We start from the raw sequence: 27,429 nt of genomic DNA on the forward strand, positions 1-27,429 counted from the left end.
TATGTGATAACATTTCGCTCTATTGTAAGTATAGGCTATTTTAAGTTCTAAACATACACTACTTCGGGAGTCTATCTCATTGAATTAGCCCTCTCTTTCCTCCTCTTGGGGATCGGGTTGGTGTGGTGGCTAGAGTGATGGCTTCCCACCCTGCGGGCCCGGGATCAAACCCTGGCAGCGGCAGAGAATTTTCAGAGACTGCCCGATCCCTGCTGGAGTGTTGTGTGTAGGACATTTCAAGCGCCACACTCCGTCCGTCGGATGGGACGTTAAGCCGTGGTCCCCTCGGCGCCTTTCGTTAAGAGCAGGCTAATGCCGACGCCAGGTTTCTCTCCATCCTTCCTTCCGTACCCTTCCCTCATGGCGCAAATGACCTCAGCTATCTGTCGCCTCCTCTAAATACCATAGCATACCTTTCCTCCTCTTAGGTGGAGGATTGTTTCTATTCTGTTTCGAGTGATAAACCTTCTCGGATGTGACCCTCCCCTCTCCTCTCCTCCCTCATCCCCCCCCTCCGCATTCGTTTCCGTCTGCTCCTCGCATCTGGCGCCCCGCGTCCACCTGCACTCCCGCATTCCATCTCATCTCTCCATCCGTTCCAAACGCGTTTCTTTCCCTCTCCGGGCGCTCTCAACCGCATCGCCTTCCCTCTCCTTCCTCGTCGGCTTAAAATGAGGCTTTCTTCGTTACATTCGGCAACGGTTCTCCTAGGATTAGTCCTTAATCTGCCTCGTCAAACGTGTGAACCGTGTCCACGGGCTATGCAGCTCCGGTAGCTAATTAGAAACAGCTTTATTTCCCCCATTATCGCGGTCGTTCGAGTCTAATTTAGCGGAACCTATTAGCTATCCTTAAAAGAGCTCTGTAGTACTTCCCATTTAGTTGGAGGGTAAGTTATTTTTGAGAACGTGGCCGGGTGTATTTCTCTTCCCCCACCGTGGTCTGCGCTTAATCGATCCGTGAGGCGATTATCGTGCTTGTGTCCGCTCATATAATTTATTGGCTGTGTCGGATTTTATGGGAATATGTGTGTGGCTGTAAAGTATCTGGCTTAAATGTGTGAAAGTTTTGCTTTATCCAGGTTAAAATTAAAGCCAAATTTAAACTTACGTCACAAATTTAATTACCCCAGCAATTTAATTTATATTGGTGCTAGTTGCCGAAACCTTGGTTGATTAAGTGGTTTCATGTGTGGGTAAATTTTCTTTTCTAATTGTGCCCCATATTCTCTGGATATTATTATATTTATTTATAATATCTTTCTTCTCGTCATATGTTGTATCGCATCCTAAGTACTGGAAGTGCGACACTTGCTCCAGGACTTGATCCTCAATAACAATTTTTGTTCGTATCGGGTTGCTTCCTTAAAAATGCCATAGTCTTTGTTTTGGTTTTTGAAATTCTTAGGTTGTATAGTTTACTCAACTGGTGTAGTCTGTGTAATGCCATCTGCTGTTTGTCCTCTTTAACTTGTATTATAACCTGATTAAATTTTCATTGGTTTAATTTCGACGTGGATGGAATGAAGCGGAATCGCTGTTTATTAAAGAAATTCGCTAGATGGAAGGGAGTGATAAGGTACGAAGTAAAGAATCCCTTCCTCATTTAGCCTTTCTCTCAGAATTATAAAATTTAAAAAACGCTAAAGTTGCCGCTGTTTTTTCATGAGCTTGTGACGTAACGAGAATTGGGTTTCATTTTATCGTGATATATGGACGAACCGTTTATTTAGGGAAAGAATCGCTCAAAAGGGCGTAGACAGCAAAAAAAAACACGCGAGGCCGATGCGTAATGACCAGGAGTTGAGTCGATGACGTCATCAACTAAATATGCGTAAGAATTGAGGCCGCCGATTGTATATTTCGCAATCTCTATCACACTCGAAATAAAATTGTTGAACGATTCTCTTACGTTTGTTTAATTGATGGGATTGAGATGTAGCGCGTTGAAGCGGCTAAGTTGCTGGCTAAGCGGTGTGCTTGTCGCTTTGAAGAGAGGATGCGAGTGCACCTGTTGTCGAATCGGATGTCGCTGCAATGGTGTGCTGCTTCCTCGCTCACGACCAAGTGCTTCCGTGATCATTGAACACTTACGAGATCGAGAGAAAATGTGTCCAAGTATTGAGTTCCTGTGCTCAAGAACATCGTAAGACGTTTTGAATTATATTTTGATTTCGGCACTCCCATCATTTGTTTGGCGATTATTTTTGGGCTTATTTTTTGCTTATTAAAATATGCATAGCATAGGTTATTAATATTCTATCGTGGACTATTAATGTATTCTTCAAATAATTCTTCATAACGTAAGTTAAGCTAAAACATTGGAATGGCGAAGGTAGAAAAACAAATATTAATGTAGAAAATCGTGTTCTTTCCGTTAAAGAACTATTTCCTCTTTGAAGACAAAAAACAGCCATATCTTTTGATTCAAAGAATTAAACTGCGCCTAAATATGACTACCAAGTGAAAAATTAGCATTTATTTAGAAGGTATCGTATCCTTTTTAAAAAGTAAGCTTCATAGTATTAAAATATGTGTATTATAATGGAAATAAATTTTACTTTAAATTTGTATAAATCATGAAATTAAAAGGTTGAAAAACCTATGGATTTCTCTACGTGTTCTTACAAAATTATACTTTTTCTTTTCTTTTGGTTTTATTTAAAGAAGCAACTAATTTCACTGATTTCGTAATCATCTGCTTCACTCTTTTTCATAATTTACATGCTTAAATACTGCGAATGAATAGTAGTTAATGATAACATGGGAGGCGCGCTGGAAGTTATTGACCGTCATGTGTCTCATAGAAATAAGAATTGATCGTTGCAGCGAATTGTGTGCTTTGGGATATCAAAATTTAACTCAATCTGGGATCTGTGTATTCTAGCCGACGTTACAAGCCCAAAAATGTGTAGCCGGTATTTCCAAGGGTGACTAATATGCGGTCTCCTATTCACTGAAATCGTGATAATGGTAAATAAAAAAATTATTATATTTAGCACATTATAATTTACCAGTAAAGAAAAAATTTTCGAGGGACAAGTGATGGCAGCACAGTTGCGGATACATATGTGACGCCCGCATTGCCTAACATTGTAGAACCATTATTGTAAATTTTTTATATCATAAGATAGAATTGTCTTGGATATGCGTATTATGAATTTAAATGAAACTTTCTTTAACTTAGCATGTGACTTACTTATTTGTCATTAGGACAAAATTAATGGTAGCTCAAGATATCTTTTGCGCCCCCTTGTGTTTTTTCTGTATCCGCTACTTTGGAAGCATGCCACTTCAACTTTCTGAGCAAGATCGATATCACTATAATTAGTGAAAGAACTACGTAATCAAATATAGCAACGGATGTCTTTTGTTATAAATTTCCCATGGAATTCTTCATTCATTCCGGTAGTCATTTGGTGAAAGTGATAACTCTGAGGTATTTCAAATAGTTTTAATGAATTTATCGTTCATGTCTCATTAGTTCCCTTTCCGAGGATACATGGTTGGATATTCCGACGAGCGTTTCGCTTTCTGTAGTGTTTTTAAGCATCTCAAGGACCCTTAGAGATACCCAAGACCCAACGACCCATGCGATATAGGCGCTATCATTGGGTGATTGCGTTAATGTCGTCTCGTTAGTCCTTTGCGGTCTCTTCCTGGAATCCTTGATAATGGACACTAATTAATGCTTCACAAGGTGATTGCGGCATTTGCAAAAACGGAAACCATGGACTAAGGCAGGGTAGTTTGTTTTTTTCTTTTTATTTCGAATAAAATAAGTGGGTTTTTGTGATACTTTTTGTATTTATTGTAACATTTTCACATTTTTAGCTGAAATTAGAACGCGTTTTTTTCTATTCATTTCTCAATTTATTGTTATATTATTGCTGAAGTATATTGTTTACTTTCGCTCGGTACACAATAGCCGGAAACAGTATTCAACTATCTCAAGTCATTCACATTTACACTGCATCTGATTAATACAGACGTTTACTGTCAGAAGTACCGGTTCATACTACTTCTAAAGTGGTAGTAATAGCGTCAGAATACATTGTCATCTGATTCTGATCTGTGCTGGAAATTTTAAGTCGATGGCCAATCCGGAAAAGGGTTGAATTTGGGCGACAATATTTTGCCTGGAACCACGAACAAACAGGCTAGGAAGTGACTTGCAAAAACGTGGTAAAATAGGATAGAATATTTACTTTAATTTTTGTCTCTCTTTGAAGCATATTTAAAAAATATTACGTAATAAAATGGAGGTAGGGAAGAGTGGGGCAAATGTTTATTTTTGCTCGTATGAGTGGTCGGAGGGTAAAAAATTGCCAAATCTGTGCTCCCTTAATACTTGAACGCTCCCTATGGTCTGCGAAATAATACAGAATAATCACAGCAATTACTGATCGCCTCTTGCTAAACCATTACCTTGGTATGGATGCTGCGGTAGCCGCACCAATCGCACTTGGTCGATTCAGGAGCGTTCAACTTGGTCTTAGTCGGCTTACTGTCCTCACCAATCCGTGCTCGTTTGCCTTTTAGAGCCATCCGCATCAAATGCACGTTCTCTTGTTTTTCTGGCTTCGATTGGATTGGAGGACTGAGCGTGTGGCAAGTGTGTCAGCATCCTTTAGACCAAACTGTTTTCGGACATTTTCCCAAACATCTCTCTAACTCCACGGTTGGCTCCATCATGCTGCTCCGTAGTGGGGGTGCTTGAGTTCTTATCCGCCCCGAGATGCCTTTCAAAGGAACCGCACCTAAGTGTCCAACTGAGACATAATGCGTTTTGCTATCTCTTCTTTTAGCGACACACTCCTCGCTTAGAATTGCAATTGGAAATCGCGCATACCTGCAGTCTTTAAGGCTTATCACTGATTGCCAAACAGCGGTGATTCACTTTAGCGGTAATTCAGAACTCTTCTCTAAATGAATCTCGCCTTGCTCATCATTATTGATAATGATATAAATAAATGACATTTTATTGAATATCTGTATGAAGGCGATTTTGTCATCTTCTTGTGAAGAAATATTTCAGGCTTCCTCATCAGATGGCATGAATTAATTCATCTTTAAGAATATTAGCCAACATAGACCATCTAACCAGGTTTAATACCGAGAAGATTAGCCAATATTTGAGTGATTTTTGTTTTAATTCATGTGATTCATCTTTTTTATTTCCATAAAAATATATTTGTTGTGGATGAAGTTGTATTTATGTTTAAGGAAATTGCTCCAATGCTTGCAATGAGTTTTTTGCGACTCCCTGGCAAATAGTAAAAATTTCGTTTGTAAGACGTCTCCTAATGACTAATATATTTTAAATTAACTAACCAACTGCTATAGACAATGAATTCACTTAAATACGAATGGCATTTAATGGGAGGACTCATGCTTTTATTTCCATACTCAATGTTTATGCGCGCCGCCTTGTAGTGCTGGCTTTGAAATTATTCGTACTCCATTTGGTCTCTGTGAGATTGGAACGTCAACGACGCGTCGTTGGTTTTGCTATCGGTTGACCTCGGGTTCTGTATTGAATATTTGTTGCATTGTATAATGTTATGAATAGTTGAAAACACTCTTATAACGTTCAGGTCGATATATATTTGCGATGGTTCCAGGTCAGGCGTGTCATTTTCAATACATCCTATCTGAGGGAATCAGGGAATGGCCGTCGATCCTTAAAGAACTACTTTTTGGTGAGAGGTCATCTGTAGTTAACCAGTTGCTAAAATTGGTCACCATTTCTTCTGATGGAAGCATGCTACTTAAACTTCCTGAGAAACATCGTCATTAACAAGCCTAATTAATAAGTGAAAGGACTACCTAATCGAATAGTGCTACAAATGTCTTTTGTTTCAACTTTCCAATTGGATTCGTAATTCATTCCGGAAGTCATTTTGTGAAAGTGATATAGCTGACTAATTTCAAATATTTATAATCAATTAATCATTCATGTCTCATTAGTTCTCTTTCCGTGGTTGGTAGATATTCCAACGAGTGTTTCGCTCTCTGGAGTGTTTTAAACACCTCAAGGACTGTATGAGTACGATATAGGCGCAATAATTGGGTGATTGCGTAAACTATTAATGTCATCTTGGTAGTAATTTTCAATCGCTTCGCTTAATCCTCGACCCTATTTGATGCTTTACAATCGCCCAAGTATTCAACATTTTTTTTCGGATAAAATGATAGTGGATTTTGTGAATCCTAAATTTCCGTTACTAAATGTGACTGCTCTATTGGAGTGAAAGGCTTACCCTTCTCTGTTTCTGATACTGCCATGATTTTGATGAATTTTCACGTATACTTGTTGAGCTAAAAAATGTGGAATCATGAAAGGCATTCTTGTTTTTGTATCACTTGCATAATGAATGGGCAGAGTCAATTTATTTCAACCAAAGTTTTGTTGAAAGTTATCTTGTAAGTAATGTACCTTACCATTTCTTGATGCAGCCGCAATGACAAGTACGTGTAAATGTCGATGCGATAATACGGTAAAACCGCTAAATTTGTCATTTGTGAAGATTAGGGATGGCTTGGCTCCAATTTAATGTCCGTTCCAGTTTTTAATCGAGCATTTCCTTTCCACTGCTTAGTTTTCGATGATTTTCGCTAGATTATTTAGAAAACTTCCTTTATTAACCAAATAAGTAATCAACAAAAGATTTTTCCAATATAAATCTCTGTTTAACATAATTATTATGCTAAAGTAAATTATGCTCAAGAATAGTTTTCAAAATTGGTTTACGTAATTAATTTCGGTACCGATTGTTCTGGTTTTCGGTTCCAATTCCGGTTCTAAGTTCCAGAACCGGTGGAACGAACAGAACCGACTCATTAAAATGTTGTGTGAAGCGGCGTTAACAGAAGACGATGAGAATCCAACCTTTCTCATTCACTGGGAGAACGTAGCTGATTAGGATGTTCGTTGGATGAAAACACACGTATATTTGTGCACATCAGGCCGGAAACCTCTTAAAATCGGACTTATCCGTGGAAGCACACAACTCACACAAATAAACCTCGCATCATTCTAATCTGGCCGCCACGCCCCCCTCCTGCCTATCTTGCAGTTGGCGGAATTTAGAGTGACACCCTCTATTGTTGTCTTTTCATGTGCGTTTGCGAAATCAGTTGGGGGAGAGGGGTGGGCAGGCAGTATGGGTTGGGGGAAGGAGGCAGAGCGGTTTGGGCCCACTCCCAGCGAAACCTGATGGTATTGTAGAGCAGGCGATTTAGGCACTGAAAGGCAAACCATAGAGATGGCCCTTACCATATCCTTATCTTATACCATAAATGGCCCTTATCATATACCTTAGATTATTCTTCAATTAATAATATATCTAAAATCACGTTACGTTTCCGTCCGATTATATAACTTTTCTCTAATTAAATAAAACTTTTCATCGTGAAAAATCAACGACGTTCCATTCATGATAATTTATTTCTCCAGGGCTAGTATCTCGAAAATATACGTAATAAAAGCCAATTTATTTTTTCAATACTTATTCCAATTGATTGAAAGTTAAAAAATAAAATCAAAAGGGCCAGTGTACTGTGATCATAGTATAAAATCGACCGCCTATTTAGGCGTCTGCGACTCCGGGACCTGTGCTTCGCTTTTCTCTCACTTTAGCACTTATTTCTACGCGAAGGTCCTATAGGTGGGTGTGGGCTTGGTCCTCTCTCCTGCAGAAGGCGCGGCACCGCCACGAGTCGCCTTTTCGGCCTGTCTTTCCTTTTCCCTCTCGCATCCTTTCTTTTGAGCTCCGTTTGTCGCGAGGGCAGTTCTTCGTTCTTCCTGCCCCACGCTTCAAAATTAAGCTTAAGGCCCGAGGGCGATGTTGCAATCTGGATAATCCTCTCTTCATTGCGTCCTCTTGGTGTTGCCCTCCGAACCGTGACCGATGCTGCCATCTTGCCCCTTCTGGGGGGGGGGGGGGGGGAGCATGTGACCGTTCCGGCTACCACGATTCGGAGACCACTCACTATTCGAGCAGTCACACCGTGCCTGATAGCACACTGAATTCAGTTCATTTCAGTGTGGGATTCGACACGTTGAGATAAACACGTCTTGAAAATGCATTTCGTTCTCCGAAATGTAGGCGGAAATGAAGCCAACAACCTGGTGTATGGCCCACGAAAAATTCCTAAATACCATTCGCTGGGTGAACAACTTAAATCCTTCGTATATCTAACATATATTTGCATTAGTCTTGTGAGAAACAAATTATCCTTCGATGTATTCATAAGTTTTACCTTCGGTGTGGTTTAATTTAATCATCATTCTTATTGTGAACAGGGTTATGCGGTTAATAAAAAAATAGGCTACGTATTTTGATAGAAAAGTTTGGGCCAACCAGTAATCTATCGAGTCCATTATATTTTGAAATTTTAATCCATTATTACCTCACTTTTCCCTCCAAATGTTTTCATATTCCCTCGGTCAAGGGCGTACTCAGGATCAAAAGTAGGGGGGGGGGGGGAGGGGGCAAGCCGTGGTTGTTCAAGTTATAGGTAAGATTTAAGCATGGAAAAAATGAATGAAACCAACATTTTCAGCAAACTGTTACAGCTATATATTAGATTTTAAAATTATTTGCTTGAAAAAATATTATTTTCCTGAAAGATATTTGCGATTTTTGCTTCTAGGGGATTTGATTCTAGATTAGCTGCCTCCTCCTGCCCCTCGCTGGGTACGCCCATGCCCTCGGCCTTAGTTTCTATTTACCTAATTAGAACGTATCCTCTCCTCCATTCATTCGTATGCTTTTCAGTCACCCAAGTCTCCGATCACCAACTCCGAGTTTAATAAATACATACCTCTCATTTCTCCCTCTTATTTAACTGCATCCTTTACGTACCCATGTTTTTTTCTTAAATGTTGCCGCAATAACTTACGCAGAGTCATTTTTCTGTCCCTTGAGAACTCTATCCACTATTTTAGCGATCGTTTTTTTTTCTCGGCAATGGCAGAATGATCATTTGAGATCCGTTGCCTTGTCAACCCGATCTCTGAGGAGAAATACAATCTGAATTACGTGCAGTGTGTGTAAGAGCCCGCGTTCCAGCCGCTTTGATGGTATTGAGGGGTCGTTATTAACGGGTGCTTGGCAAAAATTGCCATCGTAATGATTTCCCAGTCCCCTTCCATTCTTGATCTTGCTCTAGCTCCTTTTACTCTTCCTCTAAGTGAAATTCGCTCTCAAAGTAGCCTGCGGAATCTCATGTTCGAAAGGGTGTTTTGGTTATTCACTCTCAGGGGGTGTACAGGGCGTAGAAAACTCGCTTGTGGAAGTGTTATCAATGCAGAATGAGCGTACTTTGGCGACCACTGGAGTTTTGCAGCGATGTATCCTATCAATTTCCTTAAATTGATTTATTCTCATTACTTAAAGTAGCTCCCCTGTATAAAGTAGCGAGATAAAGATTCATTATGAAAATTCATGTTTAAATCAATGTTCACGTTCAACCGATACAACGTTTGAGTGACCACTGACCCCTGACCCAATAAGATTTGTGTGCGGATGGGAAACATATGGATAGCGGTGGTCGGTCTCAACGGCGCGAATGTTCACTGTCTTCCAAGAATTATGATGAGCAAAACTAAGATTGAATATCGAGTTACTTAGTACATTCTGGGAGATTCATGATCTTATTTTAAGCATTCCTGGGGTCGGCGCCGAGGCGGCAATTTTGATGGCTGCGCTGAGGTGCCCACTCTTGCTTGCTAACTCGCCTCTCACCGGTCCTATACCCACTCTGTAAAAAAATTCACAACTTGCAGCCTTAGCAGGAAGAAACCACTGCGCGTCCAGTTGAATATCTTCCCCGGTTTATGTAGGCTGAAAGCTCCCAGTACAAATGTCCCTTAATTGTAAAAGCTCTTTCTGGTTCCACAAAATTTTAGGATTTCTATTTAATATAGTTGAGCATATGCCGAAATGGGTTATCCGGAATAGGGGTATGCGAATCAGTAATCCTAAAGCGATTCAAGGTTCCTCATACTTGTAACCGTTTAAAAACTTAGGCGCGCCGACTCCGTGGACTGAACCTATTTTTTATACCAGAACCAATTTCTCCTCTGAAAAACAGTTTTTTATTAAACCGGTTTTTTTCCTTCTGAATCTTTCCAGTCACTGTTAAGGAATCACATTAAATTGATGAGAATATTCCCACTTAACGTTGTAATTAGAAACTACTGGCAATACATACAAGAATACATAGATACAATTTCGATATATATCCCCTATGTTATTGTTCAAGGAAAAACTGGTTCGGCGGTTCGAATACTTGCACCGATAGAGTTTTTTTTGGTGGAAAAACTGGTTCACCGATTTTCCTCAATGAGGAATTGGGCTGCCCATTCTGAAGAAAATCGAGCCAATGAACCGGTGCACCGAAAAACCGCATAGCCTTAGCCCGAACTGAAGGGTATGTACACGTATCTCTCTCGATTTGTGCTCGCATTCCCCGCGAACGACGCCTAATAAACGCCTTTGACACGCTAGCCTTAAAACTATTACGGCCACCTTGAAGAGTGTGACTCTTGCTCACTGTGAGCGATGGCGCGGCGACTCGCTTGGCAACGCCGTAGGGAGTGATATCGTTTGCCCCCCCCCCGAAACCACCCCCGTCCCCATGCGAATGCTCTCCTCCGCCCGCAATGTGGCCTCTCATCAAAGAGTGTGAGGGCGTCTTCAAAGAGATGAGTCCGCTCATGCATGCACTCGCAGTCGCCTCTGTGTGTTATTCCATCCAGCCCTCCCCTCCCGCCCTAGACGCACCCCTCCCTCCCTTTGTTTACTCCCCACCCCCATTTCCTCCTCTTATCTCCTCCCCGACGGCCTCTCACTCCCAGACCGGCGATCCCATTCAGTGCAGACGTGCTTTACTACCGTCCGGAAGGTAGTCCCGCTGCAATCTCCCTCGCACACGGACACGCGAGAATAGGGCGTTTGGTTTTGTGTTTTGCGAGTGAACTGAGACCCGAGCTTCGCAGAGTCAACTCATTCAGTGTCGCAAAGAAAGGTTGTCGGTGAGGGTAGAGATCACCCCAGAGTGAGGCGTTCACTGATTCAGGGAAGGGGGAGGGGCTGTTGCTTTCCCTGGGCACCTTGAGGATTTTTAGTTGAGTTTTAGTCAGTCCGCATGATTCGCCCGGGATTTGAAACCAGGACCCTTCGATTAGCAGACAAGTGCTCTATCCACCAAGACGATCACGCTCCCTGCTACCGAGTGACAAAGTGACAAGACATTACAAAATCCCTGCCTCGAAGTCTCTATAGTTTTGGATGTGGAGACTCGTTTCTGCGGGCTCATCATGGATCCAATGTCACCCTCTCTTGGGACTCTCAAAGGCACTCCCACCCTCAAAGGATATCAATCACCATGTACGCTGTTCCTCATTCTTCATCGTGCGGGGCTTCTTCCTTAAGCACTCAAGTGCACAACGGCTGTTTTTCTTACGTACAACGTGTGTGGTAGCTATTTATCTTGTTTGATTGTGATATTGGTAGAATCGAGGGATATTCAGTGAATATATTTTTCTTGAGGGTCCCATTTGTGAAGGCGCTGTTTCTCGAGGGCCCTAAACAAGTGGAGGATACTTTCAGACCTTAACTGTTTACAAGGAATTATGTAAATGGAGGCTGTATCTCTCACGTGCTTGTGGTATAACAGATTTGCTGACGAAGCCCTCTAAGCCAGCTGAATATTTTCATCGCAGGCCTTCACTGCGTAAACGCTGTTTCGGCAGGGTTTGCGTGGAAGGCCTTCAAAGACTATAGGCATTCTCGTGGCGTTGCTTCAGCGTTTCTCTTGGTGTGTGTACAGCGTATGGGAATAATCTCTCATCATCGATAAATATCTTTTGCCAGGGCCACTCCAGGCAGTTCTCTCTGTGGGACTACTTTCTAGTAAGAGCTCCGGTTGTTGACATAGCCTCCCATCTCCTTCTGGAAGTGTTGAGGCTACAATTGTAATTGTGAGGACATACTGACGCCATGATGTTCCGACCGCCTCAGACGCCGCTCCGCTTTCGCATCTCGGAGCGGACCCTCTCTGGCCCCGGGCCCTGCCTCCCAGATGCCCTCTTCTCCTCCGCCTCCGGGGGCACGCAGTGCTGCCCCCGCTGCCGGCGACCGTCCCCCGCGCCCCCGAGGGGCAGCAACCCGGCGCCCAAACATCCCCCGAGGAGGACGCAGTCCTGTGGGCCAGCAACACGGTAATGAACCGCCTCCACGTCACCATGGCATTTCCGCCGCGTTAACTCGCGATATCCCGTGTAAAACGGCCTTAAGGCTCGAGTCGATAAACTCGCTCATTTCGTTGCGAAGCATTTACCAGCAGTATCGTTTTAAACGATCGACGAGTCTTTTGCTGATGTGCTAGAGGACCGCTTTTTCTCCTCCATTCACCTTGTCTTCCCTTACCCGTATTACTTATTTTCCACTCAATGAGAAGCCAATATGTTTGCAAAAGACTTGTTGCACCATGACCGTTTTATGTTGGCACCTGGGCATATACGTGTACGCCCAATTGGATGTCGGCTTGCACAGAGTCTTCGGTCGCGTCATATTTTTCATGGACTATCACTGTGTGGGATGCGTGTCATTATATATAAGTGATTTTAATTTATCGTAATTTTTACTCATTTTTAACACTGGCATAGAAAATGCACGTATAAGTACAGAAAAAATAGGCTTACAGCTCACACAGCTGCACAGTTTTTAAAGTTTCTGTTTTGGTTTGTTTTAGGTGTTAAACGAATTTCGATTGAAATACAATCCATGAAAATTTTGATAACGATTGACCCATGCAAATGCTGCTTGAGAAAATTTATATATTATTCGAACATCTATATTGATTTTTAATTTAATGCATGTCTCATAAAACATCTCTTTCATCAGAATTGCGTCTGCGCAAAGTTTGATCGTCCTTGCGGTCACCGTCAAACCTATTGTAATGTAAAAATTTTAGCAAGAAATCGTGAAGCAATGAGGTTGCTCAAAATCAGTATTTTTTTCAGCTATAATAATGATACTTTTACGGCTAATGTGCGAATTCCTGGAACCATGAGATTGATTAACTTCCTCAACAAAAGCTCAAATTATTATCATTTGCGGTCCAAGTCGCCCATTTTTGTGAATGACTGAGTTCAGCAGAAAAAAAAACAGTTCTTGGTAAAATGAATTAAAATAATTGGATTACTGATAAATTTATGAGTAATTTATGGGACAATGTCATCGTCTTCAAAGAAAGGGAGTCAACGGTGATATACATTGCCGTTGAAACTCGATGGATCTTTGATGAGGGGACCAGGAAGTTGGCCCGGGATTCTGGAATGTAACACGGCGTCAGTTGAAAAATTACTACAGTAGAAATAATAACATTATGTCGAAATATGTGTTTCTTGAACTTGTGGAATTGTCGAGAGCACCGAAAGCAGTTAGGGTGGTCCAGCCACCTCCACGTTTTGAGGCTAGATTATCTCCTACAAAAGGTGTTGTCTTTCCCCACCTATAAGACGAAATCAACCTTGTAGTTTACGTTCACCTAAGTGTCTTCTTTCTTAGTTATAAATGATCATTATGTAACTACTTATTTATTTATGTGTCATCGGAAGGATTTGCATGTCGATGGCTAAGTTCTAACAACACGTATCTCAAAAATAGCAACTTTTCAGGAGAGCAAAAAAACGATTTATTTTTGCTAATTGTACACTAATATTCAAAAACTCATAAAACTGAAAAACAAGCATTCATCTGCCAACCAAGAGTTGTTTTTTGCTTGAATTTTAATTTTTTAATGTTCTTTTTTAATATTTTTATTACACTTTGTTTAAGATACCTGTGTCAAACTAGCCAAATTTTGAGATACGTGTTTTTATTAATCGGCAATAGCAATATAAAGGGGAAGTGCTGGCATAAAGGAAAATGACACAATTTGTAGTGTACTTATTGTTAGTGAATAATCAGCATACAATGAAAGTGAAATTTGGGGTGTACTTATTGAGGTGATCAGTGATGTAATCTGAAATGCAGTCGTCTGAATTACGTACTCGTCAATTCAGTACTATAGTTTTGGAGCCATATTAAGGTGACGTAAGAATACAAAGTTGATTTCCAATACTATTGCAAATATGCTATATTTTGGCGTCACATTATTGTTTTCCCATAAAGTAGGGGAAACCATGTAGTTTTTAACACAAAAACCTGATAGAAACGAAATCTGCCATGCTTGCTTTTTTTGGTACCTTACTCTACTTCTCTCAAACGGTATCAAAGTCTTCCTCTGATTGGCTGACTGTTTAACGGGCAAGTGTCAACCAAGGACGGTCCGAAAATAACTCTAAGATTTTAAAATAAACTCTATTGTCTCAGGCTTGACACTTAATGCTATTCGCTTATTTTTGTCCTAAAAATGAGGTGCCCTGTGATTGCACTAGTAACGGCATAGGTCTTGACGCTGCTGATTATCATAAGGTCATGGTGACGTTTATCATCGCAAGGACTTTTCGGATAGAATTTGTGTGGCTGGTTTACTGACGCTGACTGAGGTTTACGCAGCGTGAGTTACTTTCGTGAGTAGGTACAGCGTGAGTAATAAGATAAGTTACCGTTGAAGGTTTATTTGCGTGCATCCGTTGCCTACAAGTTGCGGTGGGGGCGTTGGAAGGGCTAGTATTGGAGAGGCGCGGGACGCCCGCTCCGCTGTCTGTCTTGCACCCAAGGGTGGCCGTGTTTTCGCCTGGCCGCTACCTCGCGTGCTTGCTACTCTGATTCTCGCCGTTGTCAAACAGTCTCTCGCGCCCTCGCTGTTGATGTGAATTTATGCTCCAATTCCGGATCTGATGTGAATTAGATGCTCCTGAAGATATGGCTTCTGGCTTACCTATTTTATGCTTTCACACGCGTGAGCGCCGAAAGTGTGGGATGAACTCATTCCATTCCATGAAACTTTATTAAAAATTCTCGCTTTGATCGTCATCTCCTGCTTAATTTTACTCCAAGTTCCAAGTTTAGAGTCGTGTTGAGTTTTTTCCATCTGGAAAGAAAAATACTTTCATTCTTCTACTGATTGGAAATATTTTTTCTTGAAAACCAAGTACTACAGACATATCTAATGTCTGTTTGGGTGAATATCTTTCCGGTTTCCATTGTGTTCTCCATGTCTTCTAATACGCTTCGAATCGGGACTGTACTATAATGTACTAGTGCACTGTCGGGACTGTATACCATCGTCAGTGCGCTTTATGAATACTCCTATAATCTTATGCGGTGAGATGTCTTATATTATCGGCTTATTTGATAATATGCTGGTGATATTATTGGGGATCCGCACCTTGTTGAGGTTCTTGACTAGTGCCTCGAAGAAAACATTTTTTCTGTCAGATCATAGCTGTAACCACACATGTGGGTTATTATTTTACCAATCTCTCGCGCGAACGCTCTTGTTCAATACATTTCCCAGTCCTAGGCGTGCGTTCCACTAACCCACCTGAAGTGAATTCAAGTGCCTTCGTTGGGGGGGGCGTTTCTTTGCCCTCCGTGGCGTCAACGTGATCGCTTATCCACCCTCGGATCGCGTTGATTCAACTGTCTCAATGAAACAGGTCCTAAAGTTCGCATCAGTGATGGCCCCTACAATTAAATTATTATAATTAAATTATTACGTAGGCCACGCGAAAAGATAAAGAGGAAAAGCCGGTAGCATTTTCTCACGGAAGAATATTCATTCCTTCGGCGGGGCACAGTTATTCCAACGATGTCTTGCCGTGCGCGGAAAAATTCCTTCGACTTCCTAAACGGAGTGCAAACATTGCAAGACTTTTTTAGACGTTACCCGACGAATTATTTGTGTTGGGATATGACCTATAGCCCTGACATTTCGCATCCTCGAAAAGTCCCATCCCATCCACTACCTGTTATGGTAATGTAAATTAGAGTAATTTTGCGTAAATATCGACAAAATGATAAGAAGCCACCTAAAAAATAATGGAAACATTCATAGGCAAGAGGGCCCATTCAGCCCATTTTTCAAATCAGACGCTTCTCATGAACTGATAAAACCACAAATACTACTTGACCCCTTTTCTGTTACTTATGTAGAAAAGCCGAATACTTTAGCGAGATATCGTTGAAATTGTTCATATTTTAATGATTACGTGGAGTTTCTTGCAGAAATATATTTTAATTCGATTCGTTTATTAATAATTCTACATTAACTTCGGAGTCGAAGATGAACCGTCAGAATTGAAAACCAAAGTGAGTCGACTTTTTAACTTTATTTGTTGGAAAACAGCAATTTTTTATTCGAATATTTTCTATCATACAATACCCCTACGTTGATCAAAGTACTTACAAAAGGAAAAGACTTTACAAAACTCGAAAAAGCCGGGAGAACACATTTTCAATCCATTTTTCGAACATAAAAAAGAAAGAAGAAAGTTTGTGAAATGGCTGGGGCAACGCCAATCTGGAAAATGCTCATGAAATAAAAGTTGTAATGAGACATTAGTATTAAGGACACGCATCGGGGTCGACACCGGACACCTAAAAATTTTAAATGTTCAGTTGAAGGACGCAGTGGTGAGCCGATAACGAATTAAACTCCAGGCAGAGTGCATTCTAAAAGCGACGGTCTCGCCCACCTCTTCTACGGGGATGGAACCTCCCAGTTAGAAGGGAATTCATGGGGAAAAGCGACAGGTCCATGTTCTAGACATTATTTCCGCCTTGCGTTGTTGCCGAGCAACCTCTCGCATTGTGCGGCACTTGCACTATACTTTATGTCTGGCGCTCGTACTCGATGCACTGTGTAATTCTGTGTGTGTAGCCGTTGCGTCTTGAGTTATGCACTCAGGGTTAATTCCGTTCACCCTCTTTCCGATCTTTTCGTTGGACTTCCGAAAGTTTCCGTTGCAACTGAAAATTTGTATCTTTTGTTGGGTGTGGTAAACATAAAAATTTTCCATTATCTCCAATAAAGTAGGGAAAATTGGGAACTTGTGCCGTCCTTCGAAAATCCTTCATTCATCGTTCCACTTCACTTCAAGAAATGAAAATTTGAGATTTGGAGGCCAGACTGAACGAAGTTGCGTACACATTCCTAAAAATTTGTTTATAATACTTGAGGAGATCATGAATAAACAAGGGTATATTTTATGTGATTTTCAACTGCCGCAGATGAGATATTCTATTTGCACTGGAGATTTGAGTGCAAGTCAATTGCTCGAGTGTGTGGATTTGATTGTGAGCCTTTGTGGGTCGTAAAACTTTATCGCTCATCGCTTCGCTATCGTGACGAGCTCTCCTTCATCGAATAAAATGACTGATTCCCCGAACGTTGCATTTAGAAATCCTTTAAGTTCATAAATGGATGTCTTAAGTGAAGAATTTGCGTTGTTTGAAACGCTATCAGCTGAGCTTGAGTAATATTGCCATCTGTGTCATTCTCTTAGCTCAGAGGCTTAGAGCACTTGCGTAATACACTCTGATTACCTCGTGTTAGACACAATCTGAGCGATTAGGTGATAATTTAAGGCTAACACATGTTGAGGATGGTATATTTATGTCGCCGTCGATGGAATATCTATAAACATAAGATTACACTTGTGATTAGTGCGAAGGAGCATTAATCATTTGGAGTGAGTTACATTCTAATGGCTTTTACCCTCTCACTCTCTTTGGCTTGCTTTCCGCGGCTTTCACGTAGTTGTTTTCGCTTAATTTCATTATTATTCTAACGTATCTTATTAAAGCTTTCCTATATGTTCCTTTCGTCTCCCTTATTCTACTCCTAAACTGTGTGTGTCTTATTTTCCCCTGCCTTCCCTTGAACTCGCCTTTTTTAACGGAAAGATGTGTTGATTTTTTAATCTATAGCATTTTCACTTCCATAAAAACAAAGTAAGTTCCGTCACCGTTTATTTTTTCAGTATCTTTTGGACTTTTATGCCGATGGAGGTGGCGAAGAAGACAAACTACCAATTTTACCTCAATAAAACTTTATGAGATGAGAGTCATAGATTTCCTGTTCATAAATTCTAGGTATCAATCCTCCTCCATTGAAAAGTTCCTCAGCTACTTGTGGTTTACGTTTGCCATTGAGTCGGAAAATCGTTTAGTTTGACGTTTTCCTTGTGATTCATCGTTTAACATCACAGAATTTCTCTTCTATCTTCTGGATATGAATGGAATCTTATCCCTTAAGCTCCGTTTCTGCACGAAAAAAAAAGATTTGTTTAAAACTATCAAACTGGTGTGATAGGGAGTATTTTTGTTATATATACTTAATTTTTGATGTAAATTATTAAGCACTTGACTTATTTTACCAAACGCTCTTGATATATTTCAACAAACATTTTGATATTTCAAAATTCGGTCAATTGTACGAAAGAGTTTGGTAAAAATAACTGAATTAATTTAATACAATTCTCAGTTTGGTAACTTTCTTCGAAGTTATGATTAATTTTACGAAGGTTAATGCTTGTTTGGTAAAAATTATCAAACTCTACATTTCTATGGTTTGATAGAATTTACTAAGCGTTTCGTAATCTATCGAACGGTCTGTCGTTCCTCTTTTGTTAATACCAATATACATTTACAGTTGAAAGATTCTTAAACAAGCCTTACACAAAAGATAGGTTGGTAGAAATGATTTTATTTTCATTATTTGTGATGGCGATAACGTTTTAATTTTGTTTACGTTCATTTTTCTGTTTGTTTCTGCTTTAAATTGCAATATTATCCGTATGCTATTGCATCAAAAACAATGATTGAATAGCGTATTATCATGGATATTATAGCCGATATTGTAGCCGTGGATGATTTTATTTTGATAGAATTCTGCTGGTTTGTGTATTTCGACGCATTAAAACTTTAATTAGAGGTATTCTTGAGGTATAATCATTCGCGATCATGCTTAATAACATGTGGTAAAAGTCGTCATACTAGACCCAATCCATGCTAAGGATATCACCCAGCACGTTAAAGTCATCTATATCGATGTAAAAAGCCTGCAAATAAAGTTTTCTTGCGCATCTGCACTAGATATTCATATGGAGTAACTACATAATGCAATTGTGTGCATCAAGTATTCCTCTTAAGCTTACAAAGGGAAGCTGTAGTCACACCTTATTCACATTTGAAAACAAAGGTTGATTATTTGCAATAATAATATATATTGGCGTTTAAGTTAGCAATTATTAAGCGATTTTGACTAGTTGTTAGAGTTCGCAGACACCACGTGGAAGACCCACGTTCAATGCTTCATGCAGGCTAGTTAATTTTCTACTTTTTGTTTGTATTTCTTTTCATAATCTTACGTTAAACTTCTAATTTTATGATTTTTAATCAGAGTAGTTTTTTCTGGGTAGAAAATCTTTCACATGTGCACGCTAAATCGGTGTTATTATCCTTTCGATTTTGATAGTTTTTATCGAACTGCTGTGGCCATTCCGGTAACAATTACCAAATCAGTTTGATAGAAATTATCAAACTGGTTTAGTAATTGTTACTGACTTTTTCAATGTGCCATATGAACCCAAACGTTTGATAAATTTCATCAGAATTCGATAGTTATAACTAAACTTTTTTTTCCGTGTGCGTTACTCTCAATATTCATTTCAAGTGGGTTGCATACCTCCTCTTTCTCTTTGACTTGCTTTCCGCGGCTCCGCGGGTTCGTATCGACTCTTCGTGAGAGGGCATGCTGTTGCTCGAAAGAGATCGGTCGTGTGATACTGACAATGTATTCAAGCCTCCTCGTCGCACCACACGCAAAATTGACGATATCAAGGTGCTATTGATGTGAACTGATGGTAATTACTCTATGGATGTTTCATTTTACCCTTTCATTAAGCATAAATAGGGAAAAACGCCTGTTAACACATAAAATCTACATCTGCATACTACCCCGCTAGCCGCCTCGATAGGTGGTATGTGTTAGGACACTAGCCGGTAACAAAACAAAGGAATTGAGCGTTCAAAGTCCAGTCAGGCATGTATTATGTTCCTTATTGTTCGGGGTAAAAACGAATTCCTGTAACTATCCGTACAGCGTAATATCTCTCTTAATGTATCGTTTCCATCGGACCAGGAAATAAAGTGAGGTTGATAGCATGATGCTCTCCGTGTCGCTAAGAAAGATATCTATTCTTTATTTACTCAAGCAATCAAAGCATAGCGCGTAGACTCCGAGTCTTCAGCGGCTCCTAGAATAATTCGCCATTCTAATGCACGACTGAGGAAATAATTCGTGAAAATATTCATGTTGAACATTGCTCTTTTTTCGGTGAAAAGAAAAACAATGCATTTCATTCTTTGAATCAATCTATGTTCTGCCAAAAGAATTCATTCAGCACCAATGGCCTCACATTCCATGATCAGTGATTCTATGAAGGGTGAAATCGGTCGAGGCGAGTTTGTTTTGTCTTTTGGTTTCCCTGATTCTACTTTATATCGTGGGTATAGCAATGAAATCACATCTACATCTACATCTACATAATACCCCGCAAGCCGCCTAAAAGGCGTGTGGCAGGGGGTGTTAGGACACCAGCCGTTTACAGCTATTAAAATGTGTTTACATGTTTTACACAAAAATTACATGTGTGCCGTTGGGCGACTCTTTTTCTCAATATGGCTGATAAACAGAGAGGAAGAAAGTGAAATCGTTTGAAGCTTTGCGTTGGAGACTGTCGTAGGCTGAAGACCGAATGGACTAATAAAATACTTGGCAGAATAAATATGGACGAAAGAGAAACGATGCAGGTTATTAGGAGGCATTCAAGTCTTCACGAGCAATTGGAAAAATGTGTCCAATCATTGGAAAGAGAAGTCTCTTAGAGGAAGGCCTAAATAGAAAGTCCTAGTTCATGTTATGAGGTATGAAACAAAATTCATGTAAAATAGCAAAGGCGACAAGAGAGTGTTAAAATTCCATGGATTCAGTGGAACGTAGCGATACTCAGTATTACCTAATGCAATGACCGTGGCCGGCGGCGGCGTCAGTAAATATTTGTTTACCTTTGTCTGCCAGAATGCGAGTGATTGTGTTGAGGGGGCTAGTGTTCCTAACCTCGTTCTGGAAAGTATTTTACAAATCGGGCGACCGGAATGGGCCTCAATAGAGTAAGTTCACTGGCGCTAGTTCATTTGTGCTGTTTCGTGCTGAGGCTGTATCCGCATTCCTCACATTTCATGACCGCCACCAGGGATCGAAGTAAGGTCTACTAATCCCTACCCCTGTTAAATGGAAAGATGCAAAAGAAGGTTGTTCCGAGCAGGTTAAGTCCCACTGGGGGCGGAATTTTCGGGTCATCCGGCGCCATAGAATGCGGGGGCGAGACGCCACCTTACTCCCTCCGGAATGCTCACGAGTAAAATACATATCTTTAGCAATGGAAAAAATTCTTGGTGCTATAGTTGGATGAGAGGTTGTCTGAGCAACACACGGAGCAATGAGACACTATGAGAAAAAACAACAGCACACACATGAGGATACAAGTATTCCCTGGAGTTGAGGCGTATTCCTTTATTTGATGTATGCTAGTGTTAAAAGAAAATTTAAAAACCAAACCTCTTATCCGTTTTACGAATATTTATGTTAACTGAAGAAGGCGAAAAGTGAAAAAAAACTGGTTGCTAAGTTAAGATAGCATCAATATGCGAGGCTCGGACTCTCGTGGTCAGGTTATTTTTAACCGATAACGGCAAGTTACCCCTTACAGACAGTCGCTTTTTGTCTCTTTGAGGAGTGTCGGTGCTCTTATCTACCAGCACAGGTTAATTTGAGGGAGAATTCACAAGTCGCGTGAATAAACTCTCTCTTAATTCTCAAGGTTGGTGACCCGTAGTGGATGTGTTTCTTTAGATTACCCGACGTTTTGAACTGGAATGAACTGATAGTTAATCCATTCTCGGTGGATGATCTCCAATTGTGGATTGATTGTAGAACAGTAAAAACTTTAAGAAGGGAATTTATTTATTTAAATTATTAAAAAAGAGCCGATTAGGCGTATGCAATGAATATAAAACTTAAAATCTGCAGTACTAACAAATATAAACTATAAAAAAATCAAAAATTAAGATTTAGAAGTAGAAGGCTTTTCGAAGCTGCCTCTTTGAATGTTCCGAAAGGCGTTAAGAAAACCAGGGAATGATAGGAAAACAAAATACGGTTTTGAAGATGGCGGGAGGTCTGTAAAAAAGAAAGGGATTAATTATTAGGAGAGAGAAGGTCGGAATTGTGGTTGGTGGTTGCTGCGAAAGTCGTGGGCGGGGATGTTAGGTGAAAAGTATGGGAGTATTGCAGAAGATCGGTACTTACCATTTTAAGCAGCGCAGATGAATGATAGATCGTAAATATTCCTGCGTGTGGCTAGCGTGTCTAATGAAACGCCTATGAAATATTTCAGAGCGAGGAGTATTATGGAGGTGCGGAAGGTGGCGTCGGACAGCTGGAATGGTGGAATTAACAGGGCGTTGAAGAATTTTCAAGTTGGAGGGACAGGCAGTGGAGTGGATAACGGAGCAGTGTTCGAGGATTGGGAAGAGACGATTCTTTGGGAGGACACCAAATTCTCTTGTCCCCCCAATGGTCCCATTCTCCTATCTTTCCATGGATCGATTTTGGAAAACTATGCCATTCCTGAAGTCACTTGCGATAGGCGTTCTTACCTACTTATAGGGTTCCATAAATGGCCACGATAAAGAGCAAGGTGAATACGCATTCGGTAGAAAATATGTATGTCCCTCCAATGATAATGTTGGGTGATATTCGCTGAAGGCCGCGAGATACCTGACTAATAAAGGTCGATGTGTATTCTGCGTTACGAGAATGTTAATCTAATCCTTGACACCCTCGCCTCGCACATTATGTCCAAAGGAACCTCGTTCTGTCATTTTCAGATGAATCAGTTTGAGCCTTGCCATTCGAGGAATTCTCCTTGGTGAAGGCTTTCCATTATATTAATCATTCACCTCAACCTGTTATCATTAGGGCTCCTTGATTTTCGCAAAGCAGATTTTTATGCCTTCGTTATTGTTTGTTGTTTTCACGTGAAGTTGTTAAGCTTTTATACCTTTCGAAGTCGTGGAAAATCTTCAACGGCGCCACGAATACCAAGTGTCGCGTAAAATCTGCGAAAAATTTGGAGCCGCGAATATTATTATATTTATTCACAAATCTCAGTGTTACATGGTCTTCATTTTTGAACATATTCCAGCAGTAGCATTGAAAGTATGTATACAAAAAAGATCAAATTTTTAAGATCTTGGATATTGAAGAACGAATACAATTAGATTAATCTTAAACAATCGCGCCGCTGGCGTGTGTGCTCTGCGGACTGTGCAAGTAAATCCACCTTTCTTTACTCTGAATAGATGCAGATTCCTTGTCATTTCCAATCCTCATTCTATGGGTTGCGTTGTGTTCATTGCGGTTCTTCAGTCGCCGGGGTTTCGATTCAGCGAACATTAGCTAGCCATAAGAAGATAATACCGTAATTGGAGCAATATTTGCTGATTTCTTCGCTAACTTGATTTGGCCACCGCTGATGTTGATCAGCAGGGAATGAACGCCCGTGTCTCTCCGATTGAACGACGTGGCTCTGGTGTGTTCGTCCCACTTGCCTCTCTCTCTCTCTCTCTCCTCTCCCTCTCCTCTCCCTCGCCCTTGGGTCCCAATACTCGGCAATCGGAGAGGGAAAGGGTTCAGACACGACTCTCCGCCGCATGTGCCTTTTAAGGCTGTGGAGCGCTCTTTACGCCGTGCAGTGGCCACAGAACATACGCGAGGACTTGCACGGAGTGTGGAAACTGGGCTGGACTGAATCACTTAATAATCAAACTGCTCATTCCATCAATAGACTCTTGTCTATGCCATCGCGGGAGGTGTTATGAACCAATGCTCGCATCTTATTGTGAATATCAGAGATGGGTAAAGTACCGGAAATCGTAACGAGACTCAGTCACAGTTACTTTTGTAAATTTGTAATCAGTTATGAGTGCCATTTTCAATTTTTGAAAGTTATTAGTTACCTTTACTGCTCGCATGTCACACGAGTTCTACCCACCGCAATTGGATAAGTTTTGGTGAACAGCATTGTAAATTTCCTTACTTTGTATTGGAAATAATGAATTTTACTTGTAATTCACGTCAAATAATATCTGTTCTAATACATAGAGGGAGGGGTGGGGTTGAGAAATATCTTGAACTGTCTTAAAGTGGGAAGACGGAGTTGAAAATGGTATAAAATAGTCTAAAATCGTTAATATCCACTTGAACGGCGCTCGTGGTTGCATTTCCAGTTTCTCATTTCCTCTTACCACTTGGGCTGCGACTACACCGCTCATTATCGTAACTTGGTCAGTTTCTGCTCGTGGCGACACACTCCGCGTGATTTTTAAACAACGGGCTCCGTTTGGAGTGCTGCCCGTAAGTTTTCAGAAAGTAATGAGTAAATTACAATTAGTGGCTACATATTTTTTTAATTTAATGATTTTAAGTAAAACGTAAATGAAATACAACCATTACCGGTAACTTTGTTACGTTTACTCAGTCATTCTGCTACTCTGGCGAATCTACTTGCGATATAATGTCGGAGTTTTCTGCGGAGTACGGCGTCTCCTTTGGCGTCTATCGATGACGTAGCCGTAGAATTCGTTACCCCTCCCGCTGGACCGCTATTCTCTTGTTCGGTATTACTCATTTAAAATTCACCGTATCATCTTGAAATTTTGTGGGTTCACCCAGTCAACGTTTGCTTGCGTATTAATTACGATTTAGGTATATCCTCTGTATTTCTTCCGATATAAAATGTCTGCATTTGAGATAGTGTTTGCGTGGGATTACATGCGCTGGGAATTTCAAGATTATAGCATAATTTTTAATGAGTTATACGCCAAAAAGAAAGACAAAATACTTCCTATCGAGCGGGATTGATGCATCATCTCAATGGTAGGATTTCTTTCCGGGTGTATGTGTGGATTTCGGTCGGTAGGGTCCAGGATGGGAGAGTAACGTTTTCTTCGAATTTCTCCCTTTTATGCTGTGTATACAGAGACCACAGTAGTTGTAATCAAATTAATTTATTGGGGGTATAATTGACAACTGTAATAATTAGCCACTGCGCAATAAATTTACAATACCACAGCCGAGAAGCTCTAAATTGTCATTCGAGACGGGAGAGATGAAATCGTTGGGGGTGCTTGGTATTCGTGAAGTTGTTCACTTTTCGTTACGATACTTCAGTCATTTTTTACTCGTCTGCGTTAATCGATGTTCGAATTGACACTCAACATCAGATGCATCAGTCGTTCGCATAGTCCAGCGTGCACGAGAAAAAATTACTCATAGCTCGGGTTATTGTTTCGTCTCGCTTCTTGAAGTTCGTATTTTTCTCCAAAGCCTCACTATCAGATTGAATTTGAAATCCGCTCCATAATTTGTGGTAGAAATCTTCGTGCTCAGTTGTCCTTGCGAAGGTTTGGTGGTGCCAACCCTCGATGAAGTAAGGCACCATCTCTTTGAAATGTTAATATGAACCTTTCACTTCAGGGATTGAAAAAATTACCTGTAGGTAACCCTGGCTAATGGATTCATCACCAATTTCTCATCCGATGATTTCAATTTTCGCGCGAAGAACATCCAATTTGCAATTTGAGTTTGAATCTTCGATTTGCGGCCACCGTATCACCACTTAGTGTGCCACAAAATTAAATTTAAGGACACGGAAGGGATTTTTTTTTGATTTTCTCTCTGATTCTGTGTGTAATGATCTTGTGTCCTCATCAAATACGAAGATTAAGTCAATAAGATTAAGCCTCTTCAATGCCCTACACCTCACGTTGGTGCGTTCGATGAGTGGTGGCCTTGGGTGGCTCAGTGTTACGTTTCCATAAGAAGCCGTCCAAAGATGGCGTTATATTTCCAAATGGCTTAACCCATTGACCTTTTCATCTTGCACTGCCATCTTCGCTCTCTTCAACTTTCCCTGCCCCCGTTCTCTTCGCCGTTCCTCTTCCTCGCTTCCCATCCGACGTTCATTCCCACCGCTGACCTTCCTCTGCTCGCAACGCAAACACACCAACCTCCTTACGGGTTCAGCGCAGTCTGTACTGCCATCCAAGTAATACCCTACCGTACATATCTATGTGTATAAGGGTCTGCACATTTCACTGGGAAATAAGATGTTAAATGGACTGTCAACTAAAATTTAATTTCGATTTGATATGAGGAATCATAACTTGTCAATGCCCTTCCTCGCGGGCGCAAGTAATCTATAGATAACATAACTTATATATCTCATTTAATACGGAGTATGCGTTAGTCAGAGAACAGTTTGGGTTGTGTGGTGACAATGAAGCTGCGTCGAGGCAGTTTCTCCAATTAAAATTGATCTAAAATATTGTAATTACTATGAAATTTGTCCGCGTTTTTTTTTTTTTCATTTAATGAATTTCTGACTATCATTCTTTTTTTCCAGGTAAGTGTTTCCTGGATGCTGTCGGATGAATGTATTGCCTTCGCGGTGTCGGTGAGCATTGACATTTTAAGAGGGTCTTACATCGCGAAGTGATAATTTGCCGGAATGAGATGTATTCCCATTCTGTTTAATGCTGATCGTTTTGAAGGAAGATTGTCTATAAATCCTTCATTCACCTTCAGCTAACAGGATATGAATTTCACGTGGGAGGATTCTTGTGCGGGCCATTTCGCGTGTCGACACTCATCGCGCATTTAAATGGATCTGCCTAAGTCTCGTCACTAATGGTGGAGTGGTCCGAATTTCCCTGGAAAATTCACTATGATTAAATGTGGACTAATATTAGAAAAAAATAAGCAGATGCGATATAGTCTATCATCTCATTCGTAACTTTTTAGTGCTGTTCATTGCGAGCTCAAATAATCTATCGAACATATTGAGAGGAAATGGATCGCCATGCTTTCATTCCGGGCCGCGGGCAGTTTTGAAATCCGATCGATATACTTCCGAAGGAGCGACAGGAGTCAATATTCTTAAGATGCGGAATAGGGCCCTCTGTGTAGTCCCCTGAAGTTTCTCGTATGGCAGGGGGGGGGGGCTAATAGTGGTCGTCACTGTGAAAGACTGTCTGTCTTATTTGGGGAATGATTTTTGTTGTGCTAGGTGGACCAAAGAAAGAAACTAGCCCCTCTACCCTGAATGTTTGACGATCGCTCACCTGCGGCTTTGTCTGGGATGAGATCCACTCTAACTTATCCCAACCAACCTTCGGGCTGAATCACTGGGTGATGAAAACCGAGAAATCTGTCATAAGATGACGCATTACTCCCTCTCTACATGTATCGGATTTCAACTTTTTGCGCAATTAATTACTTGTTTTAAACTTACGTTTTCGTCTTAAAATTTTCAGGGTGAATTGGTCTTGTCTTGAAA

General features: G+C 40.7%; 1 protein-coding gene across 3 annotated transcripts in view; it reads left to right on the forward strand.

Moving 5' to 3' along the window:
- LOC124159564 (WD repeat-containing protein 47) overlaps window positions 1-27,429 on the forward strand; it is a 569,600-nt gene that overhangs the window by 340,175 nt on the left and 201,996 nt on the right. The window contains exon 1 of one of the 3 annotated variants that reach the window (XM_046535462.1): window positions 10,868-12,231. The exons of the other annotated variants lie outside the window; for them this stretch is intronic. Within the exon in view, the coding sequence (XP_046391418.1) occupies window positions 12,011-12,231 (221 nt within the window). The 5' untranslated portion in view covers window positions 10,868-12,010. Of the gene's footprint in view, window positions 1-10,867; window positions 12,232-27,429 lie in introns of those variants that run through there. 3 annotated transcript variants of the gene reach the window in all.

This window comes from Ischnura elegans, chromosome 5 (genome assembly GCF_921293095.1).
Source record: "Ischnura elegans chromosome 5, ioIscEleg1.1, whole genome shotgun sequence".
NCBI classification, from domain to species: Eukaryota; Metazoa; Arthropoda; class Insecta; order Odonata; family Coenagrionidae; genus Ischnura; species Ischnura elegans.